This window comes from Rhineura floridana, chromosome 1, assembly GCF_030035675.1.
Source record: "Rhineura floridana isolate rRhiFlo1 chromosome 1, rRhiFlo1.hap2, whole genome shotgun sequence".
NCBI lineage: Eukaryota > Metazoa > Chordata > Lepidosauria > Squamata > Rhineuridae > Rhineura > Rhineura floridana.
The window spans coordinates 240,635,183-240,653,701 of record NC_084480.1 but is presented as its reverse complement, the minus strand read 5'-3'; the positions used below and the strand labels follow the sequence as shown (position 1 = coordinate 240,653,701).

Here is an 18,519-nt window from a genome sequence, read left to right as displayed (position 1 = left end):
CACTTGGTGAGACATTATGACTACTGTGATGGATCCATCTGTCAAGACAGCAAGCAGGTCACCACTATAGGCAGCTGCACCAGCACAAATACTGGAGTATAAGTAGAGCATGATATCTTCTTCTGGCTTGTTTTTTAACTCCCTACTTAACTGATTGAAAAGAGAAGACTGGATTTTCAATAACTCTGCAAAGGGGCAGGACAATAGTACTAAGGACATAATTTAATCATTAGAAGCTTTTTCTTCTCAATAATTTTGTTTGCTCCATTCTCATTTCCAAGGAAGAGAAAAAAACCCTAGAAAAGGAGACAGTGAGAATGGAGGAGGAGTGCACAGCCTTCACTGGCACTGGAGGTTTTCAATGGGCGCTATTTCACCCATGGACACTGTGTTGAGGACACCAGTAAAAATATGAGAAAATTGCCAATACATCAGCAGAGCACAACAGTAAAACCATGTGTGTTAATATCAGGTTTATTATTTCTTACCAAGCACTTCTCACATCTTAAGCCCACCACATTTCCTTTGCAATTGCACAGGCCAGTCTCAGGATGGCACATGCTGGACACAGAGCCATTCACATGGCACTCACAAGCTGTTGCATAAAAAGCACAAACAGAAAAACTATACATTACCAACAGTGACAAAATCCTTGTGCAGAACTTTTCTCTGCATGAGGTTTAGGATCCTATACTCCATTTTTTCTGTACTCTTTCCATCTATATTTTAAATTCATACTTTCAGCCTTTGGAGGCAAAAAAACTAAACAGCCACAAGCGTGAGAGGAAAGTACTTCTGCTCAGGGAAGGAGGAGGCACTAATTTTTCTTTCCAACTGCAGCTCCTTGCACTTTATCAAATTCTACTCTTGAGGGTCTCCCAGCATTCAGTAGTAGCTTCGTGGGTTTACAAGGAGTTGCAGTGAAATGAAGGGACCAGAATTGCCTTGTGGAATATACAGGTTTCCATGCACATCACTTTGGAACCCAGACTAATTCTCTTTTTTAAAAAGAAAAAAGAAAGCTAAGTACCAGAATTTAAAATACTCTGTGAGCTGGGCTTGCCCCTGCTTGAACAACAGAGAAACATCCATTGCTAGCACTGCTGTAGCATTTGAAAAATCATCAAATACTCTTGCCTCATTATAGTAAACAATGTAATCTGCAGTAAAAATCATTTTTATCCCATTCAAATCGAAATAAATCTACCTCACTCTCATCCTAAGATGTCCTTGCACAAATACAAAATGACTTCAGAAAATGCATACCAAGAGATTAGGCAGAAAATCACCACAAAATACAAGGCCCACATTGCAGCAAATACAAATATTTAGCATTGGGGATGCCAATAAAATGACTTGGACCCTAATTAGGGTTCCACTGGCAGGAGTGTCTCCTGAGTGGAGTTCTGCACACAGGACCATTCTGCAGATAGAATGGAGAGAGGTGACTTTCACCAATTCCTCCAATAGACCTTTGTGCCCCAAAAAATCCACTCTAGAGGGTTGGGGAAATGCAGCAGCATGAAAGGAAGCACAAGGAGAAGAGATAATCCCCCTTCTGTCAGCAAGATGCTTTGCTGGATCTTGCTTTCATCCATGAACAAAAAAAGCTTTCGTGTTCACAGATGCTAGTTAGGATTCAAGCAACTGTATTTATTAATTTATTCATTTTCTCAATCCTCATGTGCATTTGTTAGGATGTTGCATTAAGCAAGTGTCCTACATATACAAACATATTTGATAAGTTAACAGGAATAACTCACCACGACAGTCTTTGTTGGTCACTGCATCTCCATAATACCCATCAGCACAACTCTCACAGTGTTGTCCCACAGTATTCCCAATGCACTTCAGACACTCTCCTGTAAGGGAGCTACAGTGGCCATCTTCCATAGGATCTACATTGCCACTGCAGTCACAAGGAATACATGACTGCCCAGGCACCAAAGGATCACCATAGTACCCATTTGCACATCTGCACAAGGGTTTGAAAATTGTGTCAGATTACAGAAAACTGTAGTGCCACATTATATATACACACATTATAAACCTGAAGGGCATAGTGTATTTGCATACAGATACAAAAACAAGGTTGTGGTTAAGTGGTTTAAAACACTGCATAACAGCATGATAAAATTTAGTGTCCAGCTTAACTACACTATTTGAAAAGACAGGTGCATTCTTTCCCTTTAGATGCATATTGGGCTGTGCCAAAGGTTCATCTGTATTGATTTCAGGGGAGAGCCCAAACTATTCGCTAGAATTAAAGATGCACCCGTACATACTTTGTTTGATTTCTCTTTTTAAAAACACATGAAATTTTATTGAAAAGTTATATAATTACACCTGTACACAATATCTATAGCAAAGCAAAAAGTTTAAAACAGTGGTGAGAAACGTAGGCCCATCTGCCACACACCTGACATCATATATGACATAAGGAGTGGGGTAAGTAAAGACATGGCTGCAAAAGGAACAACTGGGAGCCTTCAAGTGCACTCCCAATTGTCCCTTGGCAAGCAAGCCTTGCTGTAAGTGCCGAACATCTGATCAGCAATTACTACAGTCTCTGCGGGAAACACTTCCTTTGCTTATGCAATTTTATTTCAATCCCCACTTCCTTTTCCTGCACAGTTTAAAATCAAAGGTGGCACTTGAAGCTGGATGCTGCTCCAACGTTTTGTATAAAGGTTTTGCTATACTTCCTGGAATGGTCCCCCTTACCTGTCCCTTATCTGTTCACCTGCTAATGGCTCTTAACTAAATGTAGACTGAACTTCTTGCAGTTAATGGAGGTGAACGAGTGTTATGGGGCTCAGCAAAGTGTGGGTAATTGTCCAGCTGGTTGCCTTAAGGTGCAGCATTTCCCACCTTCCCAGGTGCTACAACTAAGGCTTGTGTCTGGCAAGCCTGGTGCTCAGCCAAGAGTCAGCAGCTGGAGTAGGAAATGCTGATGGCGCAAGAGATGGAGGCCAACTGGCAGCACTTTAGGAGGCAATCTTGGATTGTGGTTTCTAAGTGCCTTGAGCGCAGTGTTGGAAGGGATGTTTAGAGAGAGCAATATCAAAACCGCGAGGGTATGTGGGCCTTGAAGTACTGGCTATCTTTACCTTCCTAGTTGAGACATAGAGAAGCGATTCAAAGTGAGAGATTGGAGGGAAGGTCGCCACAAGTGAGAGGTATGGCTACCATTCAGTATATGCCAGTTAATTATGGTGAGCTTATGTGGAATGTTCTTTGGGAACAGTGATTTTCCATCCAGTACTATTGTATAGTACTATTTTATTTTAATGTGCATTCTCACTTGTGTTCAGTTTCATGCTTTTAAATTGCTAAGTTATCTATATTGTTTTATACAAGTTGTATGGATTATTTTCTGTCTCTATTGATATTATTTTCATGTATATGCTTTTTGAATTATATTATTAATTTGATATGCTGTGAGCCACTTTTGGCACAAAATGTTTAACTTTTTCTCAAGCTTTTTGAGACTTTGGTTAGTTGGTTTTTAAGCCTTGAACCTGTTTAGCATTATACTTACTTTTTGTGGTCTTATTATTCGTATTTTATATTACTGTTATTTTAATTGAGTTCTGTAATTTTTAACAAGATTTATGTTTATGTAAACTGCTTTGAGATTACGCATGGTGAAAAGCGGCATACAAACACATTACTAAATGAACAAACAAATAAACCCTGCAGGCAAAGGAAAATGCTTCACCTGACGTCATACTGATATTATGTGATTGGAAACATTGATCCAATCAAGGATCATGTAATGAACATAACATCACTATGTTACCTAGCCAATCAGATTTAGCTACGTGACTTCATTAAGCCAATTGAAAGTGAGGGCAAAGTTACCTGGATCATATTACCAAGAAGATTGGTTCAACTCAAACTCAGTACATGCCCTGAAACTGTGTGCATGATTTGGCTTGTAAACAGAGAAAGTTTTGATAGTGCAAGCCAATGCTAATTCCAGCACATCCCAGCCACAGACAGGATGCTGGAACAACCTAATTGATACCCAGAACCCATTAGCATATCTATTGCAAGCAACATATGTAATTCACCCACTAATAATTCCTGGCAAAGTGAATGGATACCACCCAACCAGCATATTCTGCCCTGAAAAAAAGTGTCCTATTTTGCATTTCCTGAGAAGCCCACACTCAGTCCCTTTCAGAAGGGTTGACATCACCTTACTAGAATAAGATTCAACAGGCAGAGACTCCTCAGGACATGTACCGAGTTTCAGCTCCTTTGCTTTAGCCTTGTACACTTAGTTGGTATGACTCAGACTGACAGAGGAAAACGCATCATCTTTTGTTATGAATTGGCACATACCTAGCCTGATGTTTTATGGAAGGCCTTATTTAGGTCCAGAATGAGATTCACTGATAAGTTTTTCCTATAACTGGGTATGCATTACATCCAGTTTGCTCAGCTTTTGGAACCACACAAAAAGGCTGCTCCACACAAGCAGTAGTGGCTTGTGTGGTGGGGCAAAGCCATCCTCCCCACAGCAGAGTTGCTGCTGCTTACCTGACAGGGTTGGGGTAGGTCAAGGTGGCAGTGAGGTCAGGGCTTCACAGATGCACCAGCACAGCCACTCTGATACTTCCACTGGTCTGTCCACACAACCCTAACTTTGCCACAGTCCTGCCTCGGTAAGCTGCAGCAACAATGGTGTAAAGACACACAAGGAGATCTGGTAACAATCAGGATTATTCTCACTCTGAATGGGCTAGCCTTTTTTGAAGCACCATCTCACACACACACAAACATATCCACCAAGTCAAAGAGGGAGGTTTCCTCTTCTGCCAAAGTACCTTTTGGTTTAGCTCTGTTCTTATGAACACGTTACAGACATATGTAATGTGCATGTTGAGCATGAATCATGAAACAGGAAAGAGGCAAAACTATATTTCCAAATATACTTAGCTATCAGTCTTTGTGGTTATTTCCAGTGTTCTAATTCATACCTTTCACACTTGGCTCCTATATAACCTGGAGGACATGTATCACAGATAACATCACCTCCGTTATCCAAGTGACAGGTAGGGCTGAAACTGAAAACAGTTATTTTAGGGATTATCATCAACATAAGCAATTTAAAAACAATAAGCATTACATGCATATGCCATGCATATTTACTGCATTAATTATTGTCACTATTGACAATAATTATGATATTGTCATTAATGGCCACAAAGAATAACACAATTAGTGTTATTCATTGAGAGAAAGATGAAGATAATTATATTTACAAGTACTTCTGTGTGCGGCAACATAAGCTTTAAATGTCAGAAAGATGGAAGTACTGGGGAGAGAGATGCTTTTAGGGGAATGCAAATGGGCATATAGAAACCCTTCAGTGTGCCCACATTAGCTTGCTGGATTGCTACCAGTATCTAGCAGCTGGGCAATAATCAGCCTGAATATATTTTATTCACATAAACAGCACAACACTAAAATATTTTCTAATATTAGCAACACACGACACTACCTTTTCAAGAAAAGCCCCAAGGGCTACATTTGTGTTCAGAAAAATATTGGAAAATTTCCAGTTCATCTTAGCAAAACAAGAGCTATCATTTCTGAAGGATACGGTGAAATTCTTGTCATGTTTTAACACCTTCCCTTCAAAATGATTTCTCTCCCCCTTCCCCTCTGTTTCTTACTGGCACTGCTTGTCTGATATTGCTGGAGATGTGATGTGGTATTTCCAATTGGCAACTTACTTGTTTGTAGCAGTTTTCAGTGGACAGGCACATGGCTCACAGTCTTCTGGAGTTCCCCTGGAAGGCGTCCCATAGAACCCAGGCAAACACTGATCACAAGAACTCCCCGTAGTGTTGTGTTTGCAAGCCTGTGAGACATGCAAGATACCTTTTCATGCTTATTCTGAATGGAATTTTATTCCCAAAGGGATCTCAGCATGAAATGACATGCAGCGTTAGGAGTCAAAGAACAGACACAAAGAAGCAAGTAGGCCGTTGACAATATGACTTTTCAAGCCAGCAGCCACAATTCCCTTACTAGTATTGATGTATACATTTGGTTTCATGAATTAGTTGCATCACTTTGATTCTGGACTGCATCTGTTGTGTTAATATTACACTGTTAACATGTTAATACAGAAGATTTAAACTGTCAATTTAAAAAAAATCTATACAGAAAGATTGATTTTCTGGTGCAGGTGTTAATGAAACCTGATAATAGGTGAGGAAAATTATGCTCCAATATTTTTCCTACTTAGATCCATGGAAATTTTCCCACTGACCTTAGAGGGAAAAGGTACAGCTTTCATGAGTTTCATATAAAGCTGTTGTATGTTCTTGCTTAAGCCAGACATCTAATTCCTTTAACAAGCACAAAAAGCAGACTTTAAAAGTTACAGAACAGAAACAGGCTTCTGCTTCTTTTGGGTACATTACAAAACTGCCCCACACTGAAAATTTTATATGAATTGTTTTTAAAATATCGTAATCGTTTCCGAAATGAAAATGCGAGAAGGCTGCAAGGTAACTTACAAAACAAACACCATGTATATCACATTCTGTTGCATGACCATTGCAATCACACGGCAGGCAAATCCCTCCGAAAAGTATGCCACCTACTCGGTAGTAGCCAGGAAGACAAGACTAAAAAAGAAAAAAATTACAGATTATTGAAATTGATTCAGCAAAAATTAATGATGGACTCCCCAATGTCTTTAAAGGAAGGCACAGTCTAATACTATCAAGTATCCTTTATTGTTTTAGCCAATGGCCATGACAATATAAAACATACAAGTAACATATTTGTAAACAATTATAAAACATTGGATTTCAGTCCAGTTTACATGAATAAAAGCCTGCAACTTGAAAGAAACTAAAATTTTCTACATTCATTTACATTAGAAGCACAATCAAATGAGCTCCCCGTTGCTTTAAAACTAGTGTGTTTAAGAAAAGCCATTCTGATCTTTGTTGCGACTAATGCAAACAGAGCTACTCTGTAGGTGATAAAGTTGTCTGTATCTGCTAGCAGGCATCTGATCTTAAACTCGTCTGGCTGGCTTTCTAGGGAAGTCAGAAGAGGAAGGATGAACTTGACCCTTGGAGAATTATATAAAGGGCAATATAAAATATAATGTTCCATGCCTTCAATTTGTCTTGATCCACATATACACAAGCGATCTTTTGATGGTTTTTTTGCGTATCTACCAGCCAGATATTCAGTAGGCATTGACTGAAACCTGAGCTGAGTAAAAACGCGCCTTATAGGGAAGAAAGGTAACTCCTGCAAATAAGTAGCTCTTTCATGGTCTAGTTTGATTTTAGCGTACCAAATGGCAGACTTACAGTTCTTTATATATTCAAGATCTTTTTGAGCATCTTTACCAAAAACTAGATCCCGAATCTCATGTCCGGGTAAATCCTGCATTATCACAGCTGAAGGGATCAAGTAACTGAGCATCAGGCCTCTACAAAACTGTGCCCAACCTTCTCGGTTTTGTAGTTCCAAGAAGGAAATTTTTGCTAAATGATGTTCTGGCATCACTGATAACTTTTTCCAATATGATGTAATGGATTTGTGTATGTGTGTTTTTAGGAAAGGGAGACCTACCTCACTCCTTAACAGTGCATCGGGTGTACCATGTGGTACAGATAGGAGCAGGCGCAGAAATTTTTTTGAATTACATCCAATTGGTCTCTGCAGTGGTCCCCCCAAATTGCAGCTCCATATAAAAGATGGGTGACAATCTTAGCCACAAAAATTTTCAACATTGGTTCTACTAAATGGTAACCTACAGTACAATAAAGTTTCTTTACAGGCCCCAGTAAACGAGCAGCTGAAGACATAATTGCCTCAAGATGGGTACGCCACAGGGTGTTTTCAGAAAAATGAAGCCCCAGGTATTTAAATGAGCGGCATTGTTCTATTCTGTGCCCATCCAGAGACCATATATGCTGCTCATGCCTCTTAGCAAAAACAACTACTTTCGTCTTATTATAATTAACAGATAATCCTTCATGCTTACAGTACATTTCAAATCTGGTAAGCAATCTCCTCAGGCCCACACAAGTTAGAGAAATGAGGGCCATGTCATCTGCATAAAGCAGAACTGGGATCTTCTGTTTCCCAACGGCAGGAGGGAAGAAGGACGGGTCAAGAATTTCCTGTGTTGTGTCATTTATATAAAGGTCTTTAAAGGAAGGCATAGTCTAATACTAATACACAGTCTAATAAATATTCAGTAGGTCTGACTGTTCCCAGTTCTCGCAGAGGCCTACTGGGATAATTGGCTCAGAGAGGTTTTGTTGGTGGGCTCTTGTCGGGTCCATATCAGGTGCTTAGGAGGAGTCTTAATACGGAGGGACATGGGTGATGCCACCCCAATTTCAGTGATCACGAGTAGAGGGAAATATAGCCATGGGGGGATGGTGAATTACCATAGAAGATGAGGGAAATGCTATCTACGCCTTGTTCCTCCTTCCCACTCCTCTCATGGATGGGTTCCTTGTTGCGCATCTGCTGTGCCCGCTGGCCTGTGTGTGTTGTTATTTAACACCAGATCGGTACACAGTTAAGACCATACTCATTCATTATTTGATTGTGGATGAAGGTACCGATTTGGTGTGCATTACCGAGACCTGGGTGGGTGAGCTGGGAGGAGTTGATCTGACCCAGCTTTGCCCACCTGGATACTCAGTGAAACAGCACGGGCTGCAGGGATGGGGGGGGAGTTGCTGTGGTCTACAGAACTTCCATCTCTGTCACCAGGAAACCACTCTGTCTTGGAGCTGGCTGTGAGGGCCTGCACCTGGTGTCGGGCCAAGGAGACAGGAAACTAGGGTTGCTGCTGGTGGTATCATCCACCCTGCTGCCCGGCAGCTTCTCTGACAGAGCTGGCGGAGGCCATCTCAGCTGTGGTATTGGAGGAGCCCAGAACAATAGTCCTGGGTGATTTCAAAGTCCATGCTGAGGCTGCCTCTAGTATTCCACCTTGGGACTTCATGGCCTCTATAAAGACCATGGGGTTGTCTCAAGTTGTCACCAACCCGACGCATAGGGCAGGGCACACCCTCAACTTGGTTTTTGCTCCAAATGGATTAAGGGGTGATCTGGAGATAGGGGGGTGGATGTCACCCCATTTGTCATGATCAGACCACTTCCTGGTGAAGTTTAGACTTGTAGCTCCGATCCTTCACTGCAGGGGTGGTGGACAGATTAAGATGGTCTGCCCCGAGAGACTAATGGGATCCACTGGATTCCTGAATGCCCTGGGGGAGTTCCCAGTAGATAGAGTAGGTGACCCTGTTGAAGCCCTTGTCGCGCTGTGGAACAGCGAGGCACATTGGGCTCTTGGCATGATTGCCCCCGAGCACCCTCTCTGGAATTGTGGAGCCCGGTTTGCACTCTGGTACACCAGTGAGCTACAGGCAATGAAACAGGCTGGACGATGGCTAGAGTGCAAGTGGCGAAAGACATGCTGTGAGGCATAACCATGCCTACTGTGTGGAGGTGGGGGTGCCGAAGAAGACCCACTCCTCTGCCACCATCGCATCCTCAAGTAGCCATTGGGTGGAGCTTTTCTGTATTGTTAGGGGTCTGTTGACATCAACTCCAGGAAATGGAGTCTTAGACCCTTCGGAGGCCCACTGTGATTTGTTTGCAAGACAATTTGAGGGTAAAGTGGCTCGCCTCCATAGCATTCTTGATGCTCCATCCACATCTACTGTAGTCCCCAATGAGGTGTCCAGTGCAACGTTTGCTGCAACTTCTTGGGAATGGTTTCAGTTGATGCGGCCTGATGACATAGACAAGGTGCTTGCGATGATGCAGTCATCAACATGTCCTCTCGACCCTTGTCCTTCTTGGCTTGTTAAAGCTTGCCAACGGGGGTTGACCGAGTGGATCCAGGGTGGGTCAATGCATCACTGAGGGAGGGAGTGGTTCCAGATGCCCTGAAAGAGGTGGTGATCCGACTGCTCCTGAAAAATGCCCTCCCTGGACCCATTGCTCTGCGACAATTACCGACCGGTCGCAAATACCCCCTTTTTAGGGATGGTGATTGAGAGCGTTGTGGCGCAGCAACTGCAAGTACTTTTGGATGAAACAGATTATCTTGACCCATCCCAGTCTGGGTTCAGGCCTGGTTATGGGACTGAATCGGCCTTGGTCGTCCTGACGGATGACCTTTATAGGAGAAGTACAGGGGGAGTGTGACCCTATTATTCTTACTTGATCTCTCAGTGGCTTTTGATACCATTGATCATGGTATCCTTCTGGGCCAACTTGGTGAGATGGGTATTGGAGGCACTGTTTTACAGTGGTTCCGATTCTATCTCCAGGGTCATTTTCAGGGAATAGCATTGGGTGATTGCCTTTTGGCCCCCTGGCAGTTGTGCTGTGGGGTGCCCCAGGGTACCATCTTCTTCCCCATGCTGTTTAACATCTATATAAAGCCCTTGGGAGCGGTCATCAGGAGATTTGGGGCAAGCTGTCAGCAGGACGCTGATATACCCAGCTCTATTTCTCTGTAATATCTGAATCGGGAGAGGCCGTGCAAGCCCTGGACCGCTGCCTGGACTCGGTGGTGGCTTGGATGAGGGCCAATAAACTGAGTCTGAATCCTAGCAAGACAGAGACACTGTGGACTGGTGGTTCCCGAGTTCGGATAATTGTTCAGTTGTCTGCTTTGGATGGGGTCATACTCCCTCTGAAAGAGCAGGTCTGTAGTCTCGGGTTGCTCCTATATCCATCTTTGTCACTAGAGGCCCAGGTGACCTCAGTGGCTAGGAGTGGCTTTTACCAGCTTCAGCTGGTAAGACAGCTGTGGCCCTTTCTGGACCAGGATAGCCTGACCACTGTTGTCCATGCACTGGTAACCTCCAGGCTGGATTACTGTAATGCGCTGTATGTGGGGCTGCCCTGGAGGTTGGTCTGGAAGCAGCAGCTGGTGCAAAATGTGGCAGCAAGACTGGTCACTGGGGCAGGGTATCACCAACATGTCACCCTGGTGCTGAAAGAACTGCACTGGCTGTCCACTTGCTACTGGCCCAAGTTCAATGTTTTCGTTTTGGTGTACAAAGCCCTATACAACTTGGGATCAGGATACCTGAAAGACCGTCTCACCCCTTATATACCCAGTTGATCACTGTGCTCTGCAGGTGAGGGGCTCCTGCAGATACCACCTTATCAGGACAACATAAGAAATGGACCTTTAGTGTGGTGGCACCTACCCTGTGGAACTCTTTTAACCTTAAATATTAGACAGGTGCCATCTCTGCTTTCTTTTCGGTACCTATTGAAGACCTTCCTCTTTTAACAAGCCTTTTAAGTTGAGACCTTATCCCATTCTGCTTCTGTGTTGGAATTGCTGTTTAATATGGTTTTAAACTTTTTTTAAAAAAACAATGTTTTTTAACCTTTTTATTTAAAAAAGTCTTCAAAGCTTTTTTAAAAAAGTTTTTAAAGTTGTTTTGTTTTAATGTATTTTAAGGTCTGTTTTTATGATGTTTTAAAGTGTTTTTAGTGCTTCTGTTTGCCGCCCTGGGCTTCTGCTGGGAGGATGGGAGGGATATAAATCAAATAATAAATAAATCAATAAATAATACAGATAAATGCTGGAGTTGTATTGCTGAAATTGCTTCATTGAGGTTTTGATGTGGGCATGTCCAGTAATATATTCTTTTTTGTTGTTGTCCACATCAATTTTGTACTGTAGAAATCCTTCATGCTCATGTACTATATTGTGGTAATATGAAGGTTAACAGTAGGAAAACTTATGGTCACTAAACCTTTACGTTGACCATAGAAGAATAAACACCCACTGTCCATTACGCAGTAGTCTGAGGATCTCACTGCCCTGCCTACATTTGAACATATTTCCTATAAACATCAATCTCATGCAGATAACTATTGGGACATTTGGATGGCTTATATCAACTTATATGTTTAATTTAAGATGGATGTCATGATGACTATTATATTCTTAATGTGAGCTGATAGTTTTTTGGGGGGGTCTTCACTTTTTTCTTTGTGTTTTTTCTCCTGTGTTAAATGTAATAAAAATAAAAAAGAAATTACACCATAATGCATATGTTAATATTGCAAAACTGTTCTTAATCTGGTTATTAGAATATTTTGAAACGTGTTATAGTGAGTGCTGTATTAACTCTCCAATAACAATAACAACAACAACTCTGAAATCAATCCACAGGATTGCATGAACAGGACATTTGTGTGGCATGGGAAGCTCAAGTTCAAGGCAGAGAATATCTAAAGCCTCACTGGGCATGAAGAATTAGTTATGCACTCCTATGGGCTGCAGTCTGTCTCAACAAATCATAGCAACTTACAAACAGTAGTGGTATTTTTATGGAGTGTAATAGAAGTCTGTACATAAAGAAACATAAAACATTAATAACATATGAGTTCTTTATGCTCTGACACAGTAGTGCAATTAATTAACAGCTGGAAGGAATGAAAGAAGGCAAGGAAAGAACTGAGGAAAGATGATATATGGATGCCAGATCAGGATTGGGTCTACTCACTGAGAAAAAAACCAGAAAAGTGGACCTGAAATACAATTGTCTTCTAAATCTTGTTAATCTACTGCTGATAGTTACTTTAGAGATTTCCAGTAATGTGCTATACACATATTTGCCACTGTATACAGCTTCTTAAGAAGGTCCTTATGTAAGAATCCAGGATCACTGACACTCGCTTCCTTATCTCTGTCATACAGAAGTATCCCGAGGATATCATTTTGCACGCTCCAATCTCTGAGCAGTGAGAGATTTCAGGGATGCCAGCACATACCCTAGGCTTGGTTTCCTTGGAATGAAGGTCACCAGGCACTGTGGTGACTTTTTGATACATGATTTTATTTACACATTTACACAGGCATAGCATAAGATAGAGGGCTTACAGCATTAATGCTCCAACAGACCTTGCTCCCCTATTAGGTTTCTTGCCAAAGCCACAGCTTTGGACTCGGTACACACAGCAAGTCACAGAGCTGTCTCTCAGCTCCAGCTTAAAAAAAACAAAAATCACTTTTAAATCTAATCAGGGGAAAATCTATGGCCTGCCCAATCTCCAATTTCTTTAGCTAAACAAAGTAAAAATGTGGGAAAGAGGTTATTTTTCAGTAAGTGGAAAATATTCAAAATTGCTATAAACAACTCAGAGTGGAAAACCTTGTTCTGCTCCAGTTTTAAAAACTGAAAGCGAACAATGATCGTTTGTATGGAGAAAAACTATATTGAAAACCGCTCACTTCCTATATATAAAACCATGACAGATTACCTCACAAGAAATCCCAGAGTAACCTTGGAGGCATTCACAGTATTCCACATCGGCGGCTGAAGACAGATCGATAAGATTAGCACTTGCTGTATCCAGAGCGACAGAATCCAACCTGTAACAAGACACCATTCATTATTTAAAAAACACTTCAAAAGAAAAAGGAAAGGGAAGCATACAAACAATATATTGCTGAGAAGCTAACCTTCCTGAATAGCTCTACGAGCATGAACTCAAAAGGGCTTACTTCTGAGAATATTCTGTGGTACCAAATGTAGTCCCACCACAATCAATATGAGCTCTGAATCATTTGTGATCCTCCAGCACTTTCTGTCCTTTATCCAGAAATATGGGCCAAGAACAGCATAGGAAGCTGCCTTATTCTAGATCAAAATATATGCCCATCTAGCCAGGATTGTCATATCTGTACCGGAAACGTTTTAAAGTTGTTTTTAAAGAATTTTTAAATGATATTTTGTGCTTAACATGTTTTTAAAGATGTTTGGGGGTTTTAAAAGTTTTTTTTTTAAGATGTCATATAGAAGTTTTTAGTGTTTTGTCATTTTTTTGCTGCCCTGGACTCCTTCTGGGAAGAAGGGTGGGGTAGAAATTTAATTAATTAATTAATTAATTAATTAATTAATTAATAATACCCAGGCAGCTACTCTCCACATCCTGAGAGAGAGAGAGATCTTTCACATCACCTCCTACCTGATCCTTTTAATTGGAGATGTCAGGTAACCTGGGGCATCCTGTGTATGAAGCATGTGTTCTACCACTAGAACTATGGCAACTCGCTAATGTACTAAAATCTAGGACCACAGGAAGCTGCCTTGTATAGGTCAGACTACTGTGTCCATCTAATCCTGTACTCCATATTCCAATCTTCGTGGGTCTCCAGGGTCTCGGACATCCCTTCCATCTCCTGCTATCTGTTCTGTCTAACTGGGTATGTTAGAGAGGGACCCAAGTCATTCTGCATGCAGAACATGTGCTCTACAACTGAGCTAGGTTCCCTTTCCCAAGCACTGATATGGTTTTAATAATCCTGGTATTTCATTTTCCAAAATCCTCATGTTTTCATTTTCCAAATTCATCAGCTGTGTCCAGGTCATCACTTCATATCAGCAGAGATGTTGGTCATTGGGGCAGCCACAAGTAAAGAAATGGACTGTAACTGACTGGGGCTATGCATATGCCATCTATCTAGATTTCAGCAAGGCGTTTGACAAAGTCCCCCACAACCTTTTGATTAGCAAACTTGTCAAATGCGGACTACATGGAAATACTGTCAGGTGGATTCACAACTGGTTGGACAACAGCAACCGTACTCAAAGAGTGGTCATCGGTGGCTCTGCTTCGGACTGGAAGGAGGTTTCGAGTGGAGTGCCACAGGGTTCTGTCCTGGGGCCGGTACTCTTCAACATTTTTATCAATGACTTAGATGATGGGGTGGAGGGAAGCCTTATGAAGTTTGCGGATGATACAAAACTGGGAGGGATAGCTAACAGAATGGAAGACAGGAATAAAATCCAAAGGGACCTGGATAGACTAGGAAATTGGGCTGAAATTAATAAAATGACATTCAATAAAGACAAATGCAGGATTCTGCATTTAGGCCACAAAAACAAAATGCACGGGTACAGGATGGGAAATATTTTATTTTATTTAGCAGTAGTGCGTGTGAGAAGGACCTTGGAATTGTAGTGGATCGCAAGTTGAACATGACCCAGCAGTGTGATGCTGCGGCAAAAAAGGCAAACGCGGTTTTGGGCTGCATAAACAGAGCTATAGTTTCCAGGTCGAGGGAAGTAATAGTCCCACTATATTCTGCATTAGTCAGGCCTCATCTGGAATACTGCGTTCAGTTCTGGGCGCCTCATTTTAAGAAAGATATAGAGAAGTTACAGCAGGTTCAGAAGAGGGCGATGAGGATGATAGCCGGTATGGAGAACAAGTCTTATAAGGAAAGGTTGAAGGAACTTGGCATGTTCAGTCTGGTGAAGAGAAGGCTGAGGGGTGACACGATTGCACTCTTTAAGTACCTGAAGGGCTGTCACATAGAGGAGGGTACAGATTTGTTCTCTGCTGCCCCAGAGGGTAGGACTAGGTCTAATGGTTTTAAGTTGCAGGAGCGTAGATTCAGATTGGACATTAGAAGCAACTTCTTGACAGTAAGGGCGGTTCGGCAATGGAACCGACTGCCTAGGGAGGTGGTGGGATCCCCTTCGCTGGATGTCTTCAAGCGGAGGCTGGACAGCTATCTGCGGGAGGTGCTCTAGCTGTGGATTTCCTGCTGTGAGCAGGGGGTTGGACTCGATGGCCTACAAGGCCCCTTCCAACTCTATGATTCTATGATTCTATATGCAAGACCTCTGTGCTCACTGATTTGCAGAATACACATTTTCTTCCCTTTTGCTTCACTTCAATAGCAGAGACAATTCTGAACATGTACCGCACAAGTGTTTCTGAATCTTCACCAGACAAAGACTTCACATTTCCAAGATGTTAATGGCAGACAGAAACTTCAGTTGAAATTGAACATTAAACTCCAATAACTCTGGGTACAAAATTCAGATTTTATACCCTGCAAATCACAGAGGGAACTCAACACATCATTCCTGACACTGCATCTTTCTTACATATTATCTTAAGAACGTGACATTTCAGCAAAAAATTTAGACATGACAGCTCCTTGATAGCCACAAAGAGATGGACACAATAGGCTCATCTTGTATGGGTAAAATTTATTTATTTTATTTATTTATTTGATTTATATCCCACCCTTCCTCCCAGCAGGAGAAGAATAAAGAATAAATGTGAGATTTGATAATATAAAGTCTTTGTTTCACACAGTCTAGAGCAGAACAATGATTAACAAAATGTCAGCTTATTAGAATTCAGAAGCACATACTTTCCAACTTAAAGGCTCTAATAGGTTGCAAGAAAGAAAGGCCCATCCTTCTTGCTCTGCAAGTGGTCTTTTATAAATGAGCTGCTTTGTTAACAATGCATGTGCAAGACCAAACCAATTTCCTTAATAACCTGTATAATCACAGACAAGGGTGTTCTCTCTCAATCTCTATTTTAAAAAAACAGACCAAATTCAATGCCTTGAAAGAACTATGTATAAAATCTACTAATATAATATGGAAAGGGTTTTTGCTTGGCCAGAATAAAATTTCAATATGTCTGTGAAGACTTGGCATCTGCTTTGTGTAGAGCTCTGGTATTCTCAATTAATGAGTTACTTAATAAGCTACACCTGCTGAAATTCCCTCTTCTACAAAACGGTTACAAGTGCCGGATCTCTGTCCCTTTTTACATCAGCCCACTCCACCCATAAGTAAGGAATATCTTGCAACCCAATATTCCATGTCTTCAGGTTAAGATTTAAGCAATATAGTGAAACAGCTGAATACCTACACTCCAACATATTTGGGGCTGACATTGGTCAAGTTACAATAGAATGTTTTTGACAGAAAATTATTAACATAATAAAACAAAGCATTATAAAACTTCTTACACTTTTGTTTTCATTAAAGAATACTCAGCTGACTCAATAGAAACACTATTTTTAAACTTTTTCTCATGCCCATTACCTGTACACAGCCTTTTTTGCAATGTTGTAACTGGCCCTGATCAGAAGATGGGTGACATTTGCTAAAACTGTCATCAGCATATCTCGATCTATTAACTTCTTTGTATTAAAATCAACAAAGTTTTCAGACATAAGCCGCACAGTGCTGGAATACTCCTCATATGGCTGCAAAGACAACCCTTCAGATCTTGTACATAAAATTTGGCCATTGCCCTGAAATGAAAGATATATGACTGTACCAAGAGATTTTTTTTCAAGAGGTAAATGGATATTTGTTTAACCATAAAATTTATGGAACATTCACAAAAAAATGCCCTCTTATTCCAGAATCAACTTTCCAACCTTTTCACAATTCAATCCACAAGGAAAGTTTTGTTTAAATTGATTGTGTCAATTTAATGGAATCCTTTTAATTCAATGGAAATCAATAGAATCTGCTTCTCTGTGGTGTGTTCAGAAGGAACAGCAATGGTTGCACATAAGGGGGGACTGTACAGTTACATCAAACCAAGTATCCTTTGAACTAGGACAAGAGGAAACCAACAGTGCAATCCCATGCATGACTACTCAGAAGTAAGACCCACTGAGTTCAATGGAGCTTACTCCCAGATGGTAAATGGGGTATAGGATTGCAGCCAAAAAATACCCATTTCCTCCCAGTGTGTATTTGCATATTCACACAATGTGAAGATCATACACACAGGATTTAAAGCAGTCTTCTGTAATCTTACCCAAGTTTTGCAAGCATGCAAACAAAGCTAAATTCAAGATCATTTACTTGTTATCTGTCTTAATTCTTAATTGCATTTTGTATTTGTATTGTACTTCTTAATGTAAGTTGCCTTGAAATCTCTTTTGGTATAAATGAATGAATAATGATATTGTTAATAATAAAAATAATAATATTATTGTACTGTATATCAAAAGGTAATTGTAAATACAAAAATGAACAACCATGCTTAAAAAAAAGAAGTTGGGAATTGGATGAATGGTGTGTTTACAATCAGTAATCAGTCAATTACTGAGAGAGGGGAGAACCTAACATTTATATAGCCCTTTTGGGTGTTCAAATTGCTTCACATATATTGTATTCTTGAAATCTTTGCAACACCCCCATGAGGCTAGTATTATTATCCCCATATTACAGATTCAGGTTGAGGCTGAGAGAATGTGGCTTACTTATGGCCACCTAGTATGAGAGCCAGTGTGGTGTAGTGGTTAAGGTGCTGGACTACGACCTGGAAGACCAGAGTTTGAATCCCCACACAGCCACGAAGCCCACTGGGTGACCTTGGGCCAGTCACTGCCTCTCAGCCTCAGAGGAAGGCAATGGTAAACCACCTCTGAATACCGCTTACCATGAAAACCCTATTCATAGGGTCGCCATAAGTCGGGATCGACTTGAAGGCAGTCCATTTCATTTTCATGTTTATGGCAGAGGTGACTTTCAAATTCATAGCCTTAAGCAACTTTCAAATCCATAGCTTTAGGCTTTGAATTAAAACTTCACTAATTGACAGGAGCCAAAATGCTAAGCAATGCAAATACATCATTGATTGCATTTATTTTTTTAAAAATAAAGCTTAAAGGCAAGGATCCAAAGGGCCGCATAA

General features: G+C 41.0%; 1 protein-coding gene across 1 annotated transcript in view; it reads right to left on the bottom strand.

Annotated features, from left to right (window-relative positions):
- The window catches only part of LAMA1 (laminin subunit alpha 1), a 141,469-nt gene that overhangs the window by 76,045 nt on the left and 46,905 nt on the right, over positions 1-18,519 (bottom strand). Inside the window, exons 14-20 of the mRNA XM_061595855.1 lie at positions 16,908-17,119; positions 13,309-13,420; positions 6,540-6,650; positions 5,748-5,875; positions 4,989-5,075; positions 1,764-1,975; positions 489-595 (exon numbers count right to left, since the gene is read on the bottom strand). Of these exons, the coding sequence (XP_061451839.1) occupies positions 489-595; positions 1,764-1,975; positions 4,989-5,075; positions 5,748-5,875; positions 6,540-6,650; positions 13,309-13,420; positions 16,908-17,119 (969 nt within the window). The remainder of the gene's footprint in view (positions 1-488; positions 596-1,763; positions 1,976-4,988; positions 5,076-5,747; positions 5,876-6,539; positions 6,651-13,308; positions 13,421-16,907; positions 17,120-18,519) is intronic.